This window comes from Mirounga leonina, unplaced genomic scaffold, assembly GCF_011800145.1.
Source record: "Mirounga leonina isolate KUSES-001 unplaced genomic scaffold, KU_Mleo_1.0 Mir_168, whole genome shotgun sequence".
NCBI classification, from domain to species: domain Eukaryota; kingdom Metazoa; phylum Chordata; class Mammalia; order Carnivora; family Phocidae; genus Mirounga; species Mirounga leonina.
The window spans coordinates 16,348,551-16,372,333 of record NW_023270426.1 but is presented as its reverse complement, the minus strand read 5'-3'; the positions used below and the strand labels follow the sequence as shown (position 1 = coordinate 16,372,333).

Here is a 23,783-nt window from a genome sequence, read left to right as displayed (position 1 = left end):
ACACCCCATGTGCTCAATAATTCTTGGCTGTTGCTATTACTGGGTAATCTGTCCAGCCTCCCCACTATGGCCCCCAGTTGTTGTGGGGAGAACTTAACATTATGTTCTTATGAATGAAAATATAGTCACAAAAAATATACTGGTATAATGTTCCCTTTGACCTGTTCCTCATAATGACAAATAGAAAATTTCTTTAACTGAAAACAAACTAAAATTCATTTAAAACTTAGAAGAAGCCATGTAAACCAGTTAAGAACATGGTATTCAGTACAAATTACCATTGACTTTCTTTTTTTATTTTTTTAATTTTTTTTTTTAAAGATTTTTTATTTATTTATTTGACACAGAGATAGGGAGAGTGAGAGAGAGAGCACAAGCACGGGGAGCAGCAGGCAGGCAGAGGGAGAGGGAGAAGCAAGCTCCCCATGGAGCAAAGAGCCTGATTCGGGCCCGATCCCAGGACCCCAGGATCACGACCTGAGCCGAAGGCAGCCGTTTAATCAACTGAGCCACCCAGGTGCCGTACCACTGACTTTACAATTGAACCAAATATCGGCCAGTTGGTTTGTTCACTGATTTGCATGTGACTCTGAGCAAGTCTATCTTCTTCATCTTCATTATAGGGTAAGTAAGCTCTTTCATCAGTCCAGAGTGCCTGCTCTGCAGCAGTGATTCAGCCCTGAGTAGGCTGTTGAGATGCTACCTTATGTTACTCAGGCCAGTAGATTTGGGCAGTTATGTCAAGAGGAAGCATTAGACCAGTGGCTTTTTGTAGTGCCTGTTTTCATATCATTTTATATATATCACTCTTATATTTGACCAAAGAAAATAAGTGCACTATTTTAAAGCAGAGAGGAAGTGTCAAGTATTTGGGAAGCATCCATCAGGTATTTTAGAGGTTTATAATTGGTACCTGTATTGATATGTGCTGTTCCCACATACAAATTTAGAGAAATCTTGGAGTAGCATAGAGGAGTGATTTTGGTAGTAAGAATCTGAAACACAGACTTTAATCTGAGATCATACAGACTTTCCATGAGGATTTGTTTCGTTTCTCAGACCAGAATGGTTTCCACCTAGTATGTGGTGACAAATGTATTGTAAAAGATTATCTGGTATTCGTTTGTTTTTGCCATTAGGATGGCACATGGAACCAAACCTGAGGTGAAGGTGCAAGGGGCGGGGGGGAGCTGGGAATTGTAGCTTTGAGTAAAAAGGCAAAGGTTAGAGAGTGTAGTGCTTCTTATCCTTGCTTTGGAGTGCAGACCATGGACTTGGTCTTGTTTGTTCTACGTTTAACCTTTGAGACATCCCTTAAAAAAAAAAAAAAAAAAAAAGGAAATACAAGCAGTCCAAAAGAGATTTTTAAAGAATATCTGAAATTTCCACCCACTATTTGTCAGGAGAACTTTGGTGGTCTTAAAGCATATGCTCAGAGCTTCCACCAACCCCCACTACGTAGTCTCCTGAGACTTGGTCCCTTTTAATTCTTTTAAAAGGGACTCTGGTCAAAGTGAACCTAGACCAATCCCTTCATTAAATTACAGACAGATCTCTGGGTTAACACTGATTATACCTCCCATGGATAAATCTGTATTTACTCTTAAGGAGAGTACTAAGTTGAAGAGGCTTGAGCTTCCTTGTTTTCCAAGTGACTATTTTAACAAGGGCAGTCCAAAAATAATCTCGGTATTCACCTCAGTGCTCATCTCTTCAGATTCTTGGTAAAGGCAATGTTACCTAAATTGTCTCAGAGGGAGTCACATTGTTGAAATGTGTAAATATAAGGGAGATATTTTCTCAAAAAACTTGTGATGCCACTCTTGTGTCACACAATTATTCCAGCACTCACAAGTCGGTGAAGGGGCTGGAATTAAGTGGGGTCAGACTAGTTCAGAACCTGAGTTAGTTTAGTTTTTAAACCTCGTCACATACTAGAAACACCTAGGTAGCTTTTGAGAAATACTAATTCCTAGACCCCACCCTCAGATTCTGATTTAATGACCATAACTGACTTTATGGATTTGGGCGAAAACATGCTTTTTTTTTTTTTCCCTCTAGTAGTGACTCCATTTCCCAACATACTCCAAATCTCAAGTCTTTACTGCATTCCAAGTGCTATTAAAACCAGTGCTCTTTACTACCATATTTTTGTTGGTTTGCTCTTTTTTGGTAAGATAGCCATTCTGAGTATGTCTGCCTAATTAGGATTCGGTTTTGCATAAAACATTTGCTTCACCAGACCTCTTTCTTTGCCATTAGAGAACAATCAAATGCCCTTTTTTTTTTTTTTAACAGCAAAATCCCCTCTTAATTACTTAGTATCCTTAGATAATTCCATTTGTTCATTCAACAAATACTCATTGAGCACCTGTTACATGCTGGGCACAAGTCTGAGTGCCAGCTATATGCAGTAAATAACACAAACCTTCTTGTGTTCTTAGGGAATTTACATATTTCCCACTGGTGGGAGAGACAGATGAAAATATGGTATCAGATTGTGGTTAAGTATAATGAAGAAAAATAAAGTAGGGTAAGGAATTAAGATTTTTTTTTTTTTAAAGAATTAACCATGTTTTGTTTTTCCTAGAATTTAATAAACTGCTTGCATTCAGAACCATTATTTTTCCTTTCAGATACCAGGTAGTACTGGTGAATACTATCCTAGAGGTTGCCTTTTCTCTGAAAATAGCTATTAGAGTTTTCACTGTCTATTCACTTTTTTCAGCTTAGCAGAGCACAATATAAGATGGTAAGGACATTTCAAAGTGTGCTTAAGTTTAGATTTGCGTAGTTACCATGGACATTTATTGTTTTTACTATTGCTGTCTTATGATAAAGCTAATAAAGTTATTTTTGTGTAATTTTTTCATGAAATATTATATATAGAAAAATCAATAAATATACACTAATGTAACCATAACTTAGGTCAAGAAACAAATCAGTTCTAGTAACCTAGAAGCCCCTTCCTCCATGTGCCCTATCCTGATCATAATCCTAACATTTTTGTAACTACAGTCTGATTTTTGTGAACATCCTCTCCTTTTTTCTTTCTACTGCATCCCTATGTGATATAATTTAATTTTGCTTGTATTTGAGCCCTGTATAATTATACTTCATGTTTTGTTTTGCTTTTTTCCCTCTCAACATTACGGTGGAGATTCATCCACTGAATCCAGTGATATATTCATTCTGTTACTGGTGGACATTGGTGTTATTTTTAGCTTTTGGCTAATATGAACAATGAACATTTTTGTTCATCTTTTCTAGTGTACATGGTATTCTTCAGGACATTATCAAGGACTGGACTTGCTGTGAAAGGGTATTTTTCAGCTTTGCTAGATGATTTTTTCTGCCAAAGCATTTCCCAGTTTACACATACAACTGCAATTCGTGACAGTTCTTGTTGCTGCACCTCTTCATGAATACATAAATGTGTTAAAGTTACTAATGAAAAAAAATTAGGCGTTAAAAATCTTTCCAGTTCTTCACACTTTAATTTCTGCTTCAGAGAAATCACTTTTCAGAGGTAAAGTAATAAAGAGTGTAGGCAACATCTGAAGTACTGCACATGTATTATGTCATATAAGAGAATCCCAAAGCAATGGGTCCTTTACTAGTCCCATTTTACAGGTAAGGAAACTGAAGTTAAGAGATATTAAATAACTTCAACTGGTATAAATAGAAATGGCCTATTAAAGACACAAAATCAGATGTTTGCCTGTAAGGTCTAAGCTCATGGTTGTCATGCTTTAATTCCTTACCCCCCTTTCAAATATTTATGTGGCCCTAGAAAATGATCCTTGAAGAATGGAAGGGCTAATGTTTGTGATCCTTGGCAGATCTTTGAGAGGATGTTTATACACACAAAAAAATGACGAAAATGGGTCACTGCAATTCCTTGTGATCTCTCCACAATTACTTTATTTCCAGAATGGCTGAGCCACAACTTCCTTGGTAGGGTTTTTGACCTATATTCAAAAAAGAAATGTGCTAATATTATGTTGAAAACTTCGTTTGGGCAAGCCCAACGACCAACAGAAAACAAAACTATTAATATCAGCCATCATTACCAGATTCCAGAAATGTAAATGTTGCAGCCTGAATTCTCCTTTCCCTTTTGTTACTCTAAAATATTTTAATTCTTAGCACGTCATTAGAAAACTGAATAACGTCATAATCATAAATCTCTTTTAATTATTGAGTGAACTATGCTAACTGCTGTGAGAAATACTAAGATGTACCTAGACGTGGCATACAAATCTCAGGAAACTTAAAATTCATTAAAAAGAACATGCCTATGATGGCTACCAATTAAGGAATTTGAGACCAGTGCGGCCCATCAATGCGCTAAAGGGACGGCAGTGAAAAATACTGTTCTAGAACGAATGGGTTCTGGAATTCTATCAGTCTTCTCACAGTGAAAACCTAATCTGCAGGTGCGGTCTGTTTTTCTTACCAAGGGACCAGTAAATAAATGGAAATTGGCTTTATTCGCTCTGTTAGGAAACAGGCTAGTATATAAAATGTAGTGCGAAACTGGTCACTCCTGAGTCCAGGCGGCCCTAAATCCTCCCCCCGCCCCCGGCCCCAGGAAAGGGCTGAGCTGAGCGAGGGCTGCCTGGGCATTGGTTATGTGAGTAAGTACACACCTGACTTCGCGAACCAGCACTAACTGGGAGCTGCCCTCAGGACCAGCGCCCAATTCCTGCTCAAGGCCGCGACACTTTAATTTCTCTGCCCCGATCTCAGTACGTCCGTAATGGACAGGGCAAGTACTTTCTGACGGCCTCCTTCCACAAGAGATTTCGTTTTATTAAAAGAGACGCAGGGAAGAGTCAGTGAACTTCCTCGTTCGCGAAACGGCAGCGACGATTCCTGCACTTTCTCCAAGGAAGGGGTGTCAGCGTTGCAGAACTGGAGTTTAGCCCCAAGTCTGGCCACACCCTGAGCTTCCGGACTAGGGCACAAACAGAACCCTCCCCCCAAAACACTTACCCTTACGGTTTGGCCCCAACAGGCTATTTTTGCTCAGTCCCTCGCAGCGCGTTTCCGGTCCCTGCACCGGAAGTTGGAACGGCCGAAACCGCAAATCCGAGGCGGATCCCGTGACTGGTTCAGGTGAGATCTCGCGACGTGTCTTCAAATCTCACGAAGAAGAGTCGGAAGAGGCCTAACTGCACCGCCCCAGTTTTTACGTCACCGCGGAGACACGCCCTTGGGCGCTCGTTTGCGTGCTCGCCCTGCTGCGCATGCGCATCCGCCCTCCTTCCGCCCCCGTGCGGGCTTCCCTCTGGCCAGTCGCGCGTGGGCTGAGGCCCTGGGCGGGCGTTGCGAAGGCTTGTTTGCTCGAGCGCTGACCCTGGGGCGGTCAGGAGTTCTTTACCTCGGGGGTGGAGGGTGCAGACCCCCTACCTAAGGTGAATGTGCTGTCTCGTGGACTGCTAAGGGCAGGCTGGGGGGCAGGGGGGCCGGCGCCGCAGCCATGAACTCACCCGTGGACCCCGGCGCTAGGCAGGCGCTGAAGAAGAAGCCTCCCGAGCGGACCCCCGAGGTAAGGCTGGCCGACGCTAGCGCGCGTCCCACTGTCCAACGGACAGCATCCTCCTGTCGGTCCGAAAGCTGCGGCGTCTGTCCCCTTGCTGGAGCCTCGCACCTGCTGCCAGTATATCTGTTTTCTGCGTTCCCCCCTCCCCCCCCCCCAAGGCCCTTCTCGCCGGGGTGATGACCGCCTTTCCTGCTTGAGGTGTAATCTTCCCGCACACCCGTCTTTGCCGGTAACTTCCTAGTGTTTTCGATAAGAAGACACCATAACAAAATCGTATCTTCTCAGGGCAAAATGTGGGTCTCGGAGTGAGAGTGTCCCTAGGTAGAAAAACAAGGTAGAAATTGTTAGTAGTCAAATTCTCGAAAAGTAACTTCTCTTCAAAGGTCCCTTCAGAGACCTTACCTAGAAAAGAAAGTTTTCAAAATCAGCTTAAAACTTTGCATCTAGTCAGGTGATGAATTCTGGTGGTGGATGATGCATATTTAAAGATCTGGTGGTTCTGGTTGGTACTTTCTCAGACTGTCAGCGGGAAATTTTTCAGTATTTTGTGCTTGGATCCAAAATTTGCTCTGTTGGGTTAGCATCAGTGGCATCAGCTTAAATGATTTTCATTTGACCTCTATGCTGATTTTCAGTCACATAACTGAAACCTTGTAATTTTGCATAGCCCTATAGAGTGCTTAGATTTTGTGGGAGGTTTTCCTTGATTTGCAGTAGTTTCTGTAATAAGTGGTATATTTCTTAAACCAAAAAGCAATAATAGTGTGAAGGGATTGTTAGATTGTCATGTATATGGTTGCAATAAATGAAATTAAATGTTTTGGCTAGTTCTTAAGCCACTTTGAGGTTTTTTTGAGATTTATACTGCTTTGCATAGTGGATCTCAGTAACTTTTGTGATATGACATTAGTCAAGGTGTAACTGTAGCTGTGATAAGTCAAACTTTTTGGGGATCCTTATCTTTAAATGAAAACAAGGCAAATTATGCCACTTTCCAGAGTCCTCATTTTGAGACCTACATTTATTATCCCATGTGTTTTAATTTCCCTGTGATGATTCTTGAAGTCATTGTGAGCTAATTGAAAGCCTTCACCTTCACACGGGTGAATCTGCTATAGTTTTTATATAATTAGAAATGATTATGCATGTCTTGCAATCTATAATGTAGGTTTTACTTTTAAATATTATTTATGATAAATTCACGTTTTAATGGGAAAATCTTACTTTAGTAGCATAATTAGCTTCTTTGGAATGGCCTATTTTGAGCCTTAGGGGATTTTCTTTCTTCCTTTTTTCTTTTTTCTTTTTTTTTTTTTTGGTTTTAGAAGATTTTCTAAACTATTCAGAAAATTATGTTGGCCGGTGTGTGCCGCGTTAAGTATTTTATCTTGTCTTACTGGAACAGCAGCATTGTTTAAGGGAATGCTGACCAACTGCCCACAGTACAGTCTACAATCCTGACATAACATGGTAACTGCTTGATTTATTGGCAGTGCTTTTGAGTGAATATAGAATTTGTTTGCAGTACAAAAGTATGACTAAAGAAATGGTAACCTAAATCCAAGTGATGATTTATTTTTGAGAATTTCATCAAATTACGTTTCTCTTTTCAGGAGATCTTTATTCTTTTAGTGGACTCTTAAAATTTTATTATAAATATTTTCATTTAACACTTACTGAAATCTTACAAATTCAAGGCACTATTCTGTGCACTGGTATGTATCAGTGAACTAAACAGGCATGCCCTACTGGTGCTTACAATTCTAATGGAAGGGGCAAGGGAGGAGACGGGAAAAATACAATCGAGTAAGTTAAATAATATGTGATAATGGCTAATTTAAGGAAGAATAAAGGGATTGGAAGCATGGGGCAAGGGCTGGGTTGCAGTTTAAATAAGATGGTCAGTGTTGTGATTTCTGAGAAGATGACTTTTGATTGAAGGTTTGATGCATGTGAGGGAATTAGCTCTGGAGATACATGGGGAAAGAGCTTTTGAAATAGAGGGAATAGTCATTGCACTTCAAGATGAGGGTATGTCTGGTGCATTCAAGGAATAGCAAGGAGCTGTTAGTGACTGGAGGAGAGTAAACAAGGGTGAGAATTGTAAGAGATGAAGTTAGACAATAATAGTAGTGTAGGAGGGGGTGTATCATTAAAGTCTTTGTAAGTCATTGGAAATTCCTTAACTTTTATTTTGTGTGAAAGGGAGAGGGGTACCAGAGGATTTTGAAGCAGAGGGGTGATATTATCCTACTTAACTTTTTAAAGAGCCCCCTGGTTGCTTGCTGGGTTGAAAATAGACTATATGGGAGCAAGGGTAGAAAGAAGCAAACACGTCAGTTAGAGGCTATCATGTTGGAAGTCGGGCAGAGCTGATTGTAACTCAGACTGAAGTGATAATAAGGCAGGTGGCAAGAAGTAATCAATTACAGAAATATTTTGAAGGTTTAGCCAACGGAATTTGCTAATGAATTAACCATGTGCTTTGGGGGAAAGAAAAGCATCGAGCAGGGTTTCAAGGTTTTTGGCCTGAAAATCGGTATTGGAGTTACCATCAAAGAGTTTCAGCTGGTGTCAGAGATGGGGAAAGCTGCTGGAGGAGTAGGTTTTGGGAGAGAAGATCAGGAATTCAGTTTTGAAAATGTTAAGTTTGAAATGTCCTGTTAGAAATGTTGAGTAAGGAGTTGCGTATACAAATTTGTATTTCTATAGAGAGGGCTGGGCTGGAGATTTTTTATATTTTATATATTATGTTATGTATTATATATATTATATATTTTATATTCATTCGCTAGTAGATACTGTTTCAAGTCATGAGACTAGATGAAATTACCAAGGCGGTGAGTGTACACAGAGAAGAGAAGAGGACTACAGACAGCCCCATGGCACACTTGATTACTACAACATCAGGGGAGAAGAGCAGAGACCAGCAAAAGAGAATGAGTGGGAGAAACAGTGCAGGAGAAGAAAAGCCAAACGAATAAAGTGTGTAATAGAAGGGGATAAAATACATTCAACTTATTTTTTCTTGAATGCTTAGTGGGTGCAAAGCATTATGAAAAAATAGGCAAATAGGTAAGAATCACTGTCTTATAATCTTGTAATATGTTTGCAGTGTGTAATGAGTATAGAGGTCTTCTATTTGTTTCTGGGACAAAACTAATAGTCCCTTCATTTTGAGCCATTTGTTGCCCTTACGTGAAATTATCATCTCAGACTTAATCTTAGTGAGCCAGACATGGAATGTGGAAACGTTTTGTACAATATACCACTTAGAATTGTGTTCTAACACAGTTTTTACTTTCTTGCTATTTCTCCTACTTCGTAGTTCCAGCTACATAGCCCATTGTCTTTCCTGAGCTAGTTCTCTGATTTCCTTTTCCACTTCACAAAGATTTTTTTTTAAGTGGAAAATTTTAGACTTAAGTACTCTGCGAAGCTAAGTGCTCTATATCAATGAAAGGTGTAAGGTACTCATTTTGAGTCCTTCTAGCAAAATTAAAGATAGTACAGTCAAAATTAAGGTCTTGAATTTGGCCCTTCCTCAACTCAGTCCATATGCAACACCATTCTTTGTCAATAACCTTTCTTTTTTTTACCTCAGAGTGAGCTCCTTATCTTAACTCTTGGGGTTTATTTCCATAAGTGTTTAATATCATGCTTTGCATGTACTAAATAATGAATAAATGTATTAAAACAAAATTTAGAATTCATTTTGTATAGTCCTCCTGTTAAAAAGGTAATAGTTTTTATCGATAGAACTGTTGATTTTGTACTTCCTGGGAAGCCTCATTCAGCAACTTGGCTTCAGTTAATATTTATAGGCTGACACCTGGTCCTTCTTACCCCCTTTCATGTGCTTTGGATCCATACATCCATTAAATTGTCCTCCAGGTTCTTTAATCAGTAGTCCTAAATTGAAGCTTCATCATTCCCTCTTAATATTCTGTTGGTGGGCGCCTGGGTGGCTGAGTTGGTTAAGCGACTGCCTTCGGCTCAGGTCATGATCCTGGAGTCCCTGGATCGAGTCCCGCATCGGGCTCCCTGCTCGGCAGGGAGTCTGCTTCTCCCTCTGACCCTCCCCCCTCATGTGCTCTCTCTCATTCTCTCTCTCAAATAAATAAATAAAATCTTTAAAAAAAAAAAATATTCTGTTGGTGACTGCCCCAGTTGCTCAGGCTAGAAATTCATGTTTCGACTCTTGATTCTCCGTGATAATCTTCTCTCTGTCCAACTGGCCCCTAAACCTTGTTGATTTTATGTCCTGAATCTCTTTCTACCTTTTTTTCCCATGCTCTGCTACCCTAGTTCAGGCCCTTACATCATTTTACCTTTGACTATTGTACTTGAGTCATTTTATTTATTGTTATTTTACTGCTACAGTCTACTTTTTAATACATCTCATCATGTTTCACACTTGATGAGAATTGCCCACTGCCTAGATAAGTTAGCAATATAAGTTATCCAAATCATTTTTGCAAGTTAAAAAAGGTGCTATTAATATTTATATCAGAATAACAGGTTAAAGAGGGGCTGTCTGAGGTAAACAGTTGTATTATCTCACCTAGGTAAATAACATTAATATGTCCTTTCATTTAATAAATATGTCAGACATAATACTAAAATACAGTGTCATAGAAAGAAATTGGATATGGTCCCTGTTCTTCAGTGAGTTAAGAGATGGTAATGGAAACATTAGTAAAATGTTAAGGTTGTTAGTGACAGTAGGATACTTTGGACTGCAAGTGGGAAGAGGAAAAACTTTGAGGAGCAGTTAATGGAATCTTAAACATGGTGAATAGCTGTCTGGATGACATCTAAAGGGAAGTCATTCCAGGCAGCAAGAAGAGTGAAGGAAAAGTATATGTGTAGAACAAGAAGCCACTCTGTAAGCATGCATTTCCAGTTGGGGTGATATCATCCCCAAAGGGACAGAAATTATTACTATTTTTTTTAGAGATTTATTTATTTGAGAGAGAGCACGTGTGCTCACGCGGGGGGAGGGAGAGGGATAAGCCAACTCCGCCCTGAGTGGGGAGCCCCACATGGGGCTGAATCCCATGACCTTGAGATCATGACCTAAGCCAAAATCAAGAGTAGGAAGCTTAACTGACCAACTGTCCAAGCCATCCAGGCGCCCCACAAGAATTATTTTTTAGGGGAGTAGTGAAAAAATCTTAGACCTTAGTATGGTTTATAGCCTTAAAAGACTGAATCTTATTCCTTAGTATTTAATTGGGGGTGGGGCAGCATTTTGGAAAAAATGTCTGAAAATCCTCTTGGGAGGGATGTGATAATAAACTTTGCAAAATACTGTGTATGGTGTGTTGGGGGTTAAATGTTAAAGCTGGATATACTAGCAGGGTTGAATCATTTCAAGGATTTGAACTTGATTTTACGAATAAAGGAGAAGCATTGGAGGGTTTAAAGCCTGAAAATAAGATCAGCTTTACAAAGATTACTCTGTAGGCGTTGTTGAAGATGTATTGGGGAGAAGAGGGGTGCTATAACTAAAGCAGAAAGGCTTATAGGTAGGGTGAACATACATTTTGTCCAAACCAGGATAAGTTAATGAAAGAGAAGACTATTAATGATTATATCAGGATGACAGGGAAACCAGGAGATAGGGTCCTGGTTATAGGAAACAAATGAAGTAGTTCAGTTGTGAGATAAGGCAGTTGTCTATGGGAGAATGGGATAGTGAGGAGCTAGAATTGGCCCAAGTGGTCACTGACTGGAATTGGGAGTATCTGCCTCCCACCAGGCTTTTTCTTAAAAGCTTGAAATGGACTATAATACACATACGATGAAGTCCACGCATCCTAACTAGATGGCCAGCTTAATTTTTACAGATATATTTAGTTACCACCCAAATCGGGGTATGGAATATTACCACCTATCCAGAAACTCCCCCTTTGCCCCTCCCAATCAGTACCCTTTCCAAGAGGAAAGCACTTTTTTGACATCTTTTACCATAAATGTGTTCTGCCTACTTTTGAACTTCGAGTGCAGTCATACAATGTATATTATTTGCAGCAACCAAGAGGACTTGGTTTTTTGTGTTTTACCCCTGGACTGGACTTTGAATCACCTGTCTTGGTGATTTTCTTGATCTCCATCTGCCTATCCTTTTTATCCTAACTCACCCTTTTGGCTACCCTTTAGAATTGTCTGCCTCACTCTGTTCATACCTACTTTTGAGATAATTGCTTCTCAGCCCCAGAAGCTGCATTTAAGGCCAAGATACACCATGCCCTTATGTTCCTCTCAAGGTTCTCTAATATACCAGGTTAAGTCTGGCTTCCTGTCTTTTGCTTGTTGGAAACAGGTTTCGACTGGGTGCAAGAGCAAAACAGGAGTTTAGATGATTTCTAGATTGTTGATTTGGGTAACCGCCTGTTTAAGAGTGCGTTATTAAGCAGAATTAGGGTGGGAAGAGATTAAGTTTTGGAAGTGGTTTTGGACTCCATGCAGGTGATACAGGTAGGGATATTCTGTAAGAATTTGGAGCTCCAGGTTAAGCCAGGCTCTGGGTCTGAGTTGATGTGAAAGTCTGCGGCATATGGGTTATAGGTGAAGTCATGAGATTGGTAGAAATGACAAGGGTGAAAAGCGATATGAGAGTTGGACAGCCCTTTTGGGTGTTCCACTATTAAAAGGATGGGACAAGGGAAAGAAAACTGCAAAAAAGAGTGAAAAGAAATTGTTAGAGAGGTAGGATGAGAATAGAAGAGTGCTGCTACAAGAGGGCATTTCAGACAAATCCCTAATCACTAATGTCAGATACTTTGAGAGTTTAAGAAAAGGGAGGACTTATAAATTCTTTGGATTCTGTCTATTAGAATGATTTCACTGTACTGATGAATAAAGATCCTGATTGCAGTGGGTTGAAGAGAATAAGACTCAAGAAAGCAAAGGCACCAAGTACTTTTTGTGAATTTATATAGTTAAAGTCCTCCATGATCTTCTGCGTGGCACTCTAGCCTTATCATCCCTTCCCCCAAACACATGCATATTAACTACTTAAAATATTGAAACACCTTACTCTCCATCTAGGCTATATATCTCATTGTAGGGAACTTTTCTTTGAATGTCTATGCATACCCTTTATTTCTTGGGTGAGAACATTTTGGAATGGAGTGTTAAGCATTAGTACTTTTAGAGAGCTTCTTAAGTAGTTCTGGTATACAGAGAGGGGTGAGAAGCATTGTCCATTGTGTCATAGTCTCCTGTCTCTATGCTTTATACAGGTTGGAAAGTATGGTTATAGCAGTGTTTATAGCCCTGGATTTTGCATTTGGGTAAGACTACTTCAAACATAGGCTCCAGCACTGAGACTTAGAGTGATCCTAGGCATGTTGCCTAACTTTTCTAAGACCAAATATCATTTTGGGATTGTTGTGTGGACTAAATATTTAGCAAGTGCCTGTCATAATAAACACTCAATAAAGGGTAGCATACATATTAGCTTGCCATTTCCTCTGACTGGAAAGCCATCTCCTGACTTGGCAAGTTCAGTCTCCTTACTGAAGTGTCATCTCCAGTGCTCATCTGCAAAACTGCAGATATCCTTACTTTTCCACTCCTTCTCAGTGTTCCCAGGATAGTTCACACCTTCCTACACCACAGTAATTCACACCTTCCTGCACCACAGTAATTACCGTGGTATGGTTACTTGTGTGTTTGTCTATGTGGCTGGAATATGAGCTCCTTGAAGACAAAGTATCCTAATGTCCCAGTGCATAGTATGCAATACTTAGTACATAGTAGGTATTCACATATTTGTAAATGACTTTAAGAAGAAAAGGAATGTGAAAAATACTGTTTCCCTCTTTTAGTGGTGGTTTCTATTGGTCTAATATTTGAAGTGCTGAGATTAAAAGACTGATGAAGTTTGGCAAAAGTGGCCAAATTTGCTATTAATACTCTAATTAAAATATGAATATAGTACCATTGCCATAAAGAGACTGTTTTACCTGGCAGTTCTTCATAAACAATACAGATAGAAGAAATGTAGTCATACCTTGAAACAGGAACTTCTTTTTTGTACGGTTTTTAAAACACAGACACGAAAAACAAATGTGCAGGAAATTCTGAGAGAAGTATAGATAAATATCGGTTTTAATTGCTCATATGATTTTAACCAGGTGACTTAAAATTTTTCCTGGGCAAAAATTACATGCTCAGCTAGGTGCTAATATAATTACCTTTTTACAGTCAGAAAAAGGTTTTAAAAAAAAAAAACCTAGCTTATTTTTGTGGGAAAAAGTTGAAGAGGTGGCTAGGACTGTAAGACTGTAAAACGTAGTGTTCTTGTAGTTTTAATCCATTTCAGAATTTAGAATAATCCTTAAATATACACTTGTAGAGGTTTTTTCCTGAATTGGCGAAAGCGCATCATTGTACTTGGAATCATTTTAGAGTGAGTCACTGTGCACATCCCTGAGGGTGGCAGAACAAAGATTCTCTTGTGCTTTTCTACAGCAGATGCACATTCAGAGGGTTTTTGGGAAGTAAAAGAACTTATTTATCCTTGTGGGGCCCTGTAGCCTTCATTTGTAAACTCAGCTGGATAGAAAGAGAATATAGATCTGGATGGGGCCTTCATTAGACAGCATCTCTTCTAGGCACCTCATTTTACATGTATTAGAGATTCCTACCTTGAGAAAAAAACTGTAGCCATTCAGGAGTTTGGACATCATAAAATTTTTTTTTGAAGAGAGTGAGGAGCTTCCCCAAGAGAATTCAACAAAAGTGAGGAGCGGCCAGGCATGATGAGAAGTCCTCTTCTTTGGAAGGGATGGAGTGATTGTGAGCTCTATAACATTGTGGTTATTATCTGGCCCTGGACCTGTTAAACTGAGGTCTTGCTGTAAATAAAAAGTGATCGAGCCGCTTTTTGAGAACATGAGATTATGGAGGCCTAAGCAGCCCCTGTTTGATGTTCTCCACTATTAGGCCCTCTCCACTACTTTGCCATAAACTAAAGCTTTGGCAGCTGGAGGGCTTTAGGCTTTGTCATGTGGCAGAGATAGTGGGGCTCACTGGACAGGACACTTAGTACATAGCTAAAGTGGCATCACTGCCAGCATGTATTTGTGAACGTATATATAGCACTTCTAGAAATAGTGTAGCTGGCGAGGTCAAGAGCTGGTGGTAAGAGTTGCATACAGATAAAGGAACTGAACTCCTGAGAGGTAAAATGTCTTGCTCAAGGTCACATGATTCATCGGTAACTTCCTCAGTCTAGTAGCACCCCACTGCTTTCTCTGTAGGAGAACAGTGAACTTTAGGTTATGTTTTAAGCTTTGAACTTTTGTCATCTTTACAGATGCCTAATATTTTCCTGAATAAATTTGCCTTGTTTTATCTTGCCTGTGCTATATGCAGTACTTAAAGGTGCTGTGTAAATTTAATGGAAGTTTAGAATTTTCAAGTTTTATGTAGGATGAAAACAGGTGTACTTGATATCTGTGTCAGTGGTTTCTTACACCATTCTGTTTTATAACTTAAACTTTTGTTTTCAAAGGGTGGTAGTGTGTTCCATTTTGGCTTTTTAAAGAGTTTGTGTCACAAGTGCCAGCTGGAGTTGGCTGAGCTCCTTAAATGAGGCCGAGTTGAATACATACTTTTTTTTTGAGGAAGAGTGCCTAATGTATATTTGTGTGGTAAATATTTTTTAAGTACTTTTTTTTTTTAAGTGCCAAGGATAAAAGATTAAAGTTCTTTATGGGAGGATATAGGCAAATACACAGTTAAAATACTCCCATAGTACTGTGATAGATGTAAAATGAAGCCTTCAGGAGTTTATAGGAGGACTTTGGGGAGAGAAGAGTAAAGAGTAGGCAGGTGTTATTCATGCTGTTTTAGAAAAGGGAATCCTGACTTGAGCATAGATTAGAATATGTAAATGTTAGGTGAAGAAGGGATAGTGTTTCCTGAAAAGGGAACAGTATTTGTCAAGGCCACAAGATGAGCTTGGCACAAACATGCAAGTTGCCTGGATAGGTGAGTAGTACAAGATAGGACACTAGAGGCATGGCCAGGATCCAGATCATGAAGGACTGTTTTCTCTTTAAGAAGTTTATATTTGCTTTTTGGAAAGATAACTCTGGCAGGACTATGAAGAGTGGATTACAGGGTGTCAGACTTAGATGCCAGAAGGCTGTTTTCTGTTACCCCGTGAGAAATAATAAATCCCCAAATTGCTCCAGGTGGGATGGTGAAATAGAGTTGACATTTATGAAATAGAATTGACAAAATTCTGGCCAGAGTCATTGAAGAAGAGTGTATCACATAAATCAGGGAACCTAGGAGGAAGACACAGGAGTATAAATAATGAGTTTAGCTTTGCATTTATTGCATTTGAGATGCTGATGGATCTCCCAGGTGAAAGTGTTCATTATGCTCTAGAATGTGTAGGCTGTAAGTTTTGCGAGAGAGCTCTGGGCTAGAAATACAAATATGGGTGTCATTAACATGTATATGGTAGTTGAAACTATGGATGTTGAGGATTTTACTGGTGGTAGGGAGTCTCTAGTAAAGAAAGGGTGGATGTCACAATTATGGGAACATCTATAAACATTCAAGGGAATAAGAAGGCAAAGCCTGTGAAGGAGACTCAGGAGCACCTAGAGCAGAAAGGTAATAATAGCAATAATAACGGCTAAGATTTATATGCTGTGGTACTTACTGGATGCCTGTCACTTTAAAAAAAAAAAGAAAGAAAGAAAAAAAACCCTTTATATACATTTAATCCTTCCAAAAACACTCTGAAAGAAGGTGTTATCCGCATTTTACATATAGGGAAACCGAATCACAGACTAACTTGTCTGAGTTCACACAACTAGGAAACTATGGAGTCAGGATTCAAATCTAGGTGTCCTAATTTCACATTATGTGCTTGTAGTTGTTACTAAATGTTTTCCATCAGGACAGGAACCCAGAGAGAACCATATTACAGAAGGGATGGGAGGAAAAGAGTTTTAGGAAGGAGGAGGGAATGAGTGATGAATGTGTCAGCAAATACTATAAAAAAAAAATTTACGGAGAGAGATAAGGATTGAAAAGTGCATGTGAAACTTGGAATTAATCTTGGGTGACTGCGTAATACATAGTGGGACCAGAAAGGTGAACTTCAGCCTAAACTTTGACCTTAGAAGAAATTAAATCCTTGATCTTCTGATACATTATTTCAGAGGTTAATTATTGGAGTTCTAATGTTTAAGCATAATATTTGGGATTTTCATCTCTAAAAATTTCAGGCTATAACTTTTTAGTGTTAGAGTTTTTATTAATAAAATTTAATGTTCAGGTAATTTAGTTAAGCAATGTATTTTAATCTACAAATAAAAAGTTCTAGTTTACTTTAAGAAATGTATACCCAGATGTATAGTGAGATAAGACTAAATTCTGATACAGTGATGGAACGAGGTGAACTTTCCCAGAGAACATTCCTGGGAGCAGTGTGTCATGGACACAGGTCAACATATGGTGATGATTGGGGATGCATAGGAAAAGATAATGAAAAAAGGAATGCAGATCATTAAATGAGACTTGAAGTTTAGGGAAAGCTAGAAATGTCTGTCACCCTATGGAGTAAACAGGAAACAGTCATGTGTTGCCCACCCCCCATCTTTCTGTTTTGAGAAATTCAAAACTACAGAAACATGGGAAGAATAGTATCCCCCCCCTCCTTTTTTTTGGTCCTGTACTATATACTCTTCACCCAGAGCGATAATTTGCCATATTTATTTTATGTCCTTCTCTCTAGCATATACTTTATTTTGCTAAACCATTTGAAAGTGAACTGCAGACCTGATAACAATTCACCCCTCACCGTATCTTTAAGATGTCTCTTATATTTTACAATCTAGGATCCAGTCAGGGTACATTACATTTGGTGGTTAGGTTTCTTCAGTCTTCTTTGTTATTTTATTTTATTTTATTTAAGTTTATTTAAGTAATCTGTACACCCAGTGTGGGGCTTGAGCTCACAACCCCGAGATCAAGAGTCACATGCTCTTCTGAGTAAGGCAGCCAGGTGCCCTCAGTCTTCTTTAAGAGAGAACAGTTCTCCTGCCTTTTTCTTTCTTTCATAAACATGACTTAGGAAGAATCTGGCCAGTTGTCTTTTAGAATATGTCATAATTTGGGGGCGCCTGGGTGGCTCAGTCATTAAATGTCTGCCTTTGGCTCAGGTCATGGTCCCAGGGTCCTGGGATCAAGCCCTACATCGGGCTCCCTGCTCGGCGGGAAGTCTGCTTCTCCCTCCCCCACTCCTCCTGCTTGTGTTCCCTCTCTCGCTGTGTCTCTCTCTGTCAAATAAAATCTTAAAAAAAAAAAAAGAAGAATATACCATAATTTAGTTTCACCTAGTTTTTCATGATGAGATTTAGGTGAAATTATTTTCTTGAAGAACTGTATGGGTGATGTTCTGTACTTTTTTTTTTAAAGTTTATTTATTTATTCTTAAGTAATCTGTACACCCAACCTGGGGCTTGAACTCACAACCTGGGATCGAGTCACATGGTCTTCCAACTGAGCCAGCCAGGCTCTCCGTGATGTTCTGTACTTTGAATATTGTCACATCAGAAGGCACATTATCTGTTCTTTCCATAATGGGGGATGCGAAATTTGATTACCTGTATCTCTTTGTTGTAAAGGTACAGTGCTGCAAGTTAGAAGTGATCCTTGAGGTGATACTTTGCCAAAGGGTAGATACCTTGTCTTTCACCAGTGTTGGACCCATTGGCTTTAGCATGTTGATGATCTTTGCTTAACTTACTTTGCTGTTACAAAGTGATAATTTTCTAATTGTATATTTCTCCTACAATTATATAATAGCTGGTATTCTGTATAGAAGAACTTTCCCACTTTTCCCTGTGCTCCTCCTCTTAAAAAAAAAAAAAGACTATTTCAAGGATTATCTTTGTATTTTTAATATTTTCATTCTTTTTGTTTATTAGATTACCCCAAATTTAGCCAGTGGAAGCCCTTTCAAAGTTCTCTCCTATGTCCTTTTGACATGACCCCATTAGTCTTTAAGTAATCTTTCTGGCACAAAAAGGTATTCCAGGCTTATACTTTCCATGCCCTAGTTGAAATCAGCCACTTACCCAAGGAACCCTGGTTCTTTTAGTAGGAAATGGTATTTAGAAACGAGGGGCTGGGCTCCAGGTGTGGTAAGTGTTGTGTAGCTCTTTACTGCCATTTTGCAGAATATATTTACACCACATGGATGAGAAAACCAATGGAATAGAATTCTGTGTTTAATGTATGGTGTTGTTTCCTCGGAGCTATTGTGAAAAACATTCAAAATAGCTTTAATAGTGTGCTGAATGTAATTTAATCATTGTTTTGTAATTTTACAATGCGTACCTATATATAAACATATAATGCTAACATTCGTTAACTCTTCACCATGTGATAGTTCCTGCGCTACACACTTAACATTTACCTTTGAACATTTTATGTTCAAAGGGAGGTATTTTATCATTCCTTTTGTACAGGTAATAAACATTAAGCAAATAATCCAAGATTACTGGTTAGTAACTGATAAAGGCATTGTTTGAGCCCAGGTCTGTCTCCAGATTTCTAGGTTTACTACATTGTTATTCCATCTTCAGCCTAACATTGATTTGTAGAGGATTCTTCACCATAGGTTTTTATGTATAGACCTGTAGCTGCAGAATATATCTTGGAATCGAATCTGTACTGCTCTTAGGATCCACCCTGAGAGATTTTTCATTGTTAAAGTTCGAGGGATGTACTTGCTTTCCAGGTGAAGAAGATAATTGAGTAAAATATCTTCATTAATGAGTATTTTAAGTAATTGATCTTGTATTGAAAGTTGCATGTGATGACAAGAAATTCATTAGTTTTAGAGTTGAAGAAACAGAAAAATATAGTTACTTTAAGCATTCCAGTCTGTTTTCCAAGTTTTGGTTGGGGTTTCTAAGCATGTGTAGAATGGCCATCAGAATTGAAAGATGGAGTTACTCCAGGAGCAGCACGCTGCTTTGGCACAGTCTCCTTAATGAGAAGGTACACTTAAAAGGATTGTTAATTCTTCATACAGAGCTGCAGATTAGAATTTAATATTTCGTTTTAAAATGGAATTGAACCAGTAGATACGCCTACAGTGAATTCATTAGGTTTGGAATGTTTGAAGGGTGTAAAAAGATAGCTGCTTTGTTGAAGGATGGCAGTATTACCACCCCACCTCAGCCTGCCCACCGTCACTCACATAACTGGCTGAGAGGGTATGGTTGATCTGTTTTAGGAAGCTCTGAGTCATCACCGCTTCCGCACCATTTTTTGCCCAGGTGGAACCCATTATTTTATTCCCTAACCCAGAGCTGCTATTTTTTCTTCTAATAGCTCTGGTTAATTTCTGCAGTATGTTGTAGTTTCAGAACAGGTGGCTCATTCTGGTGTTGCTGATCTGAAATGTCATGACTTCCTAGTTTTTCCATCTTCATCGTGACTTCCCTCTTTCAGGCTCTGTAGAGCAGCTTTCAGGTGTGCACTGTGTAAATGATTAATACCTCCTTGAATGTACCGTTTAAAATTTTTACTACCAAGAAGTATCTCTAAGACTTACGGCCTGTTTCTGTCAAGTTTTGTTTGTTTTGACCTTCTATAATAGCTTTTATTGGTCTTGGACACACCAAGCCTAATAATACTACCACAAGCCTGTCTCAGAGATAGTTGGTACAAAAACGACGAGAAACCAGAGTGCCTGGCTGGCTCAGTCGGTAGAGCATGCTACTCTTGATTTTGGGGCTGTGAGTTTGAGCCCCACATTGGACGTGGAGCCTGCTTAAAACACAACAAAAAACCCTACAAGAAACTCCTTTCTATGCCCAGCTTTACACAGTCAACAACTACTTGCTGTCCCATTTAAACAAAATAACATAACCACCCACATCATGTGGGAGAATTAGCCAGTTTACTACTACAATCGTCCTTTGTTCTGGGAGCGTCTTTTGTGTTCTTTCTTGAGTGCTTAGCATCTTATGACCCTCAAACCAGGTGCATTGTAGGGACCAGGATTTACTAGGCATCTCAGTGATTAATTCCCTTTCTCATTGATAGGTTATCAGCCAAATAACAGAGTGGCATACATATCCTACCTGTCAGCCAGTGGTTGTCAAACTTTAGTATGCATCAGAACTACCTAGAGCCCTTATTAAACCACAAATTGCTGGGGGCTACACCAGAGATTCTGATTAAGTCTGGAGTGGGGCCTGAGAATTTGCATTTTTACCAATTTCCCAAGTGAGGCTGATGGTGCTGGTCTAAGGGTCTGTCGGGGTTGTAAACTTAAATGAAACAGAGCCCAGTTCTGTCCACTTTAAAGAAAAGGTATAAAAGGATACTGGGTCGCTACAGAATTGCTGGGATTACTGGAGAAGTAGACTTGGGGCTAGACAACCATGTTCATACTCCTAACCCCAAGCAGTCCACTACTTGGACTGTTGACCACCTACACGATATACTGCGTATGTTGACTGACCCTGCTGCTATCACTAACTGCCAGCATTGATTGTGTGCAGTTCTTGTTTGTCGGTATCACTGTATTCTAAGTTTTGGACATGTGTGTCTGATTAGTAGCACTTGGATCATTTGTCCATGCTCTAGTTTTATGTGAGGTTGGAAAAATGAAAATCTGGTGTTTTCAGCTTCCACCAAAATTCATAAGCTGAAGTATTCTCCAAAGAGTTCATTCATGGCTTGACTTCCTTGGTGGATATTTCTGACCATCTGAATTTTAGTAGTTGGCAAAATATGGCCTGGGGGCCAAATTAACCTACCAACTATTCTGTAAATAAGACTTTATTGGAATGCAGCCACATCCATTCGTTTACCTACATTTTTATGGTTTTCATGCTACAAAGGAAAAGTTAAATAGTTGTGACAAAAATCATATGACCTAAAAAGCCTAGAATATTTACTATCTCACCCTTTATAGAAAAAGTTTGCCAACCCCTGATAGGAATAATGCTAATATTTCTATTTGGGTCCACGCAGTCAGCATTTATAGATGCTGTGGGAGAACTACATGTTCATTTGGCCATATGATCCTTCTGAAATAAAATTGAAGGGAAAACTTACAGATATTTGAAGTAGGGCTTTTAGAATCTAAAATTGATAAACTTCGTCAGCCTGTCTTTATGCAGAGAACCGAAGAATCACATATATATTTCAAGAACTTGTGAATTATATTCTTGCTTAGAGTTTAAAATTTGAGAAGTGAGTTCCAAATCCTTCGTCAGCTATTAGTGGCGTTATCGATGTTGTTCCCAAAATGTCCTCTGAATTGAGAACGGAAATTATATGACATAAATTTAGTTGAGAATCTGAGAAAATTCTGGCACTTTTTGACACTAGCCTATCCTTATTTGGCAGGTCACATTATGGGAGTTCTAACTTGTTTGCCACTAAAACAAAATTAGCTTTATGTCAGAAATAAATTGCACATTTCCATAGGACAGGCATTTTGGGTTATGACTTTTAACGTAAAGGGTGGGGCCCCAGCAGCTATTTATGTGTGGCCACACCTATAAGAAAAAGGAGGGTGGGGGGAAGGACCCAGACTGGGAAAGAACTAATACTGTTCTCATTCACAAGGATGTGTTATATATGAGAGAGACTACAAGGATATCTACAAAATACGAGATTTATTAAGGTTTACAGTATACATTTCATATTTATCCCAGTCTGTCTTCAAGTGAGATTATACTATTTCACCTGTAGTGTAAGAACCTTACAACAGTGCATTACCATTTTTACCTCCTGTCCTTTGTGCTCTTATTGAGATACATTTTAGTTGTATGCATAGTGTAAGCCCACAGCACATTTTTGTTGTCATCTTTTTTGTTAATGTTTTTTATTTTTTTTTAAAGATTTTATTATTCAGAGCTCGTGCATGCTCAGAAGCGGGGTGAGGGGCGCTAGAAGAGGGAGGTGGGAGACAAAGAATCCCTGGCAGAATCCATGCTGAGCTCAGAGCCCAACACAGATATCAGGGATCCATCCCATCACCCCAAGATCATGACTGGGTCAGACCCAAGAGTCTGGCATGCTCAGCTGACTGAGCCACCCAGGTGCCCTTTTTGTTAATGCTTTTTAAGCTGTTGATTATTGTTTAAATAATTAGAAAAAAAGATTTATATTTTCCCAAGTAGTTTCCATTTTCAGTTCTCTTCATTCCTTTGTGTAGTTTCAAATTTCCATCTGGTATTGTTTTTCCTCCTTTATGAAGGACTTTTAACATTTCTTTTATAAGGCAGGTCTGCAGGTGATTAATTCATTCAGACTTTATATATGTGAAAAATATTTTCCCTTTGTTTTTGAAAGCTGTTTTGACTGGCAATAGAAATCTAGGTTGATAATTGTTTTTCTTTTGTGACTTTAAAGATGTTACTACAGTAGTTGTCTGGATTGCATTGTTTTTGACGAGAAGCCTGCTGTAATTTTTTTTTTTTAAGATTTTTTATTTATTTATTTATTTATTTGAGAGAGAGAGAATGAGTGAGAGCACATGAGAGGGGTTAGGGTCAGAGGGAGAAGCAGACTCCCCGCCGAGCAAGGAGACCGATGCGGGACTCGATCCAGGGACTCCAGGGTCATGACCTGAGCCGAAGGCAGTCGCTCAACCAACTGAGCCACCCAGGCACCCTGCCTGCTGTAATTCTAATCTTTATGTAATTTATCTTGTTTCTTGAGCTGCTTTTATAGTTTTGTCTCCATTATTTTTTAAAAACAGTTTGGTCTTGATGTGCTTTGGTGCTGTTTTCCTAGTATTTCTTGTGCTTTGGGGTTTGTTGAACTTCCTGGATGTGTAAGTTTATAGTTCTCATCAAAAAGGGGATATTTTCCATAATTCAGTTTTTTTCCTCTGTTCTCCTTCTGCCTTGAAGTGACTCCAGTTACACTTTTGTTAGGCTGCTTGAAGTTGTTCCACAATTCATTAGTGCTCTGTTCAAGTTTTTTCCATCTTTTTCTGTTTTCTTTTTGCTTTCTATTCTTGTGTATTCAAGTTTATTAACCTCTTCTTCTGCAAAGTCTTATTGTGCTATTCATCCCATCCAGTGTATTGTACATCTCAGATACTGTTTTCATCTCTGAAGTTTTTTTAATGTCCCTTCTTACATGCTTAATCTTTTCTGTATCTTCCTGAATATATGGAATATAATTTTAATAAGTTTTAAATGGTTTTTCTTACTCA

General features: G+C 39.0%; 1 protein-coding gene across 5 annotated transcripts in view; it reads left to right on the top strand.

Annotated features, from left to right (window-relative positions):
* The first annotated feature begins 5,108 nt into the window (after positions 1–5,108).
* RAPGEF6 (Rap guanine nucleotide exchange factor 6) overlaps positions 5,109–23,783 on the top strand; it is a 202,570-nt gene continuing 183,895 nt past the window's right edge. For 4 of the 5 annotated variants that reach the window (XM_035014061.1, XM_035014060.1, XM_035014066.1 and 1 more), the window contains exon 1: positions 5,109–5,554. In XM_035014061.1, coding sequence (XP_034869952.1) covers positions 5,486–5,554 — 69 coding nt within the window. In that variant the 5' untranslated portion in view covers positions 5,109–5,485. The remainder of the gene's footprint in view (positions 5,555–23,783) is intronic. The other variant, XM_035014063.1, reaches the window with a different exon arrangement.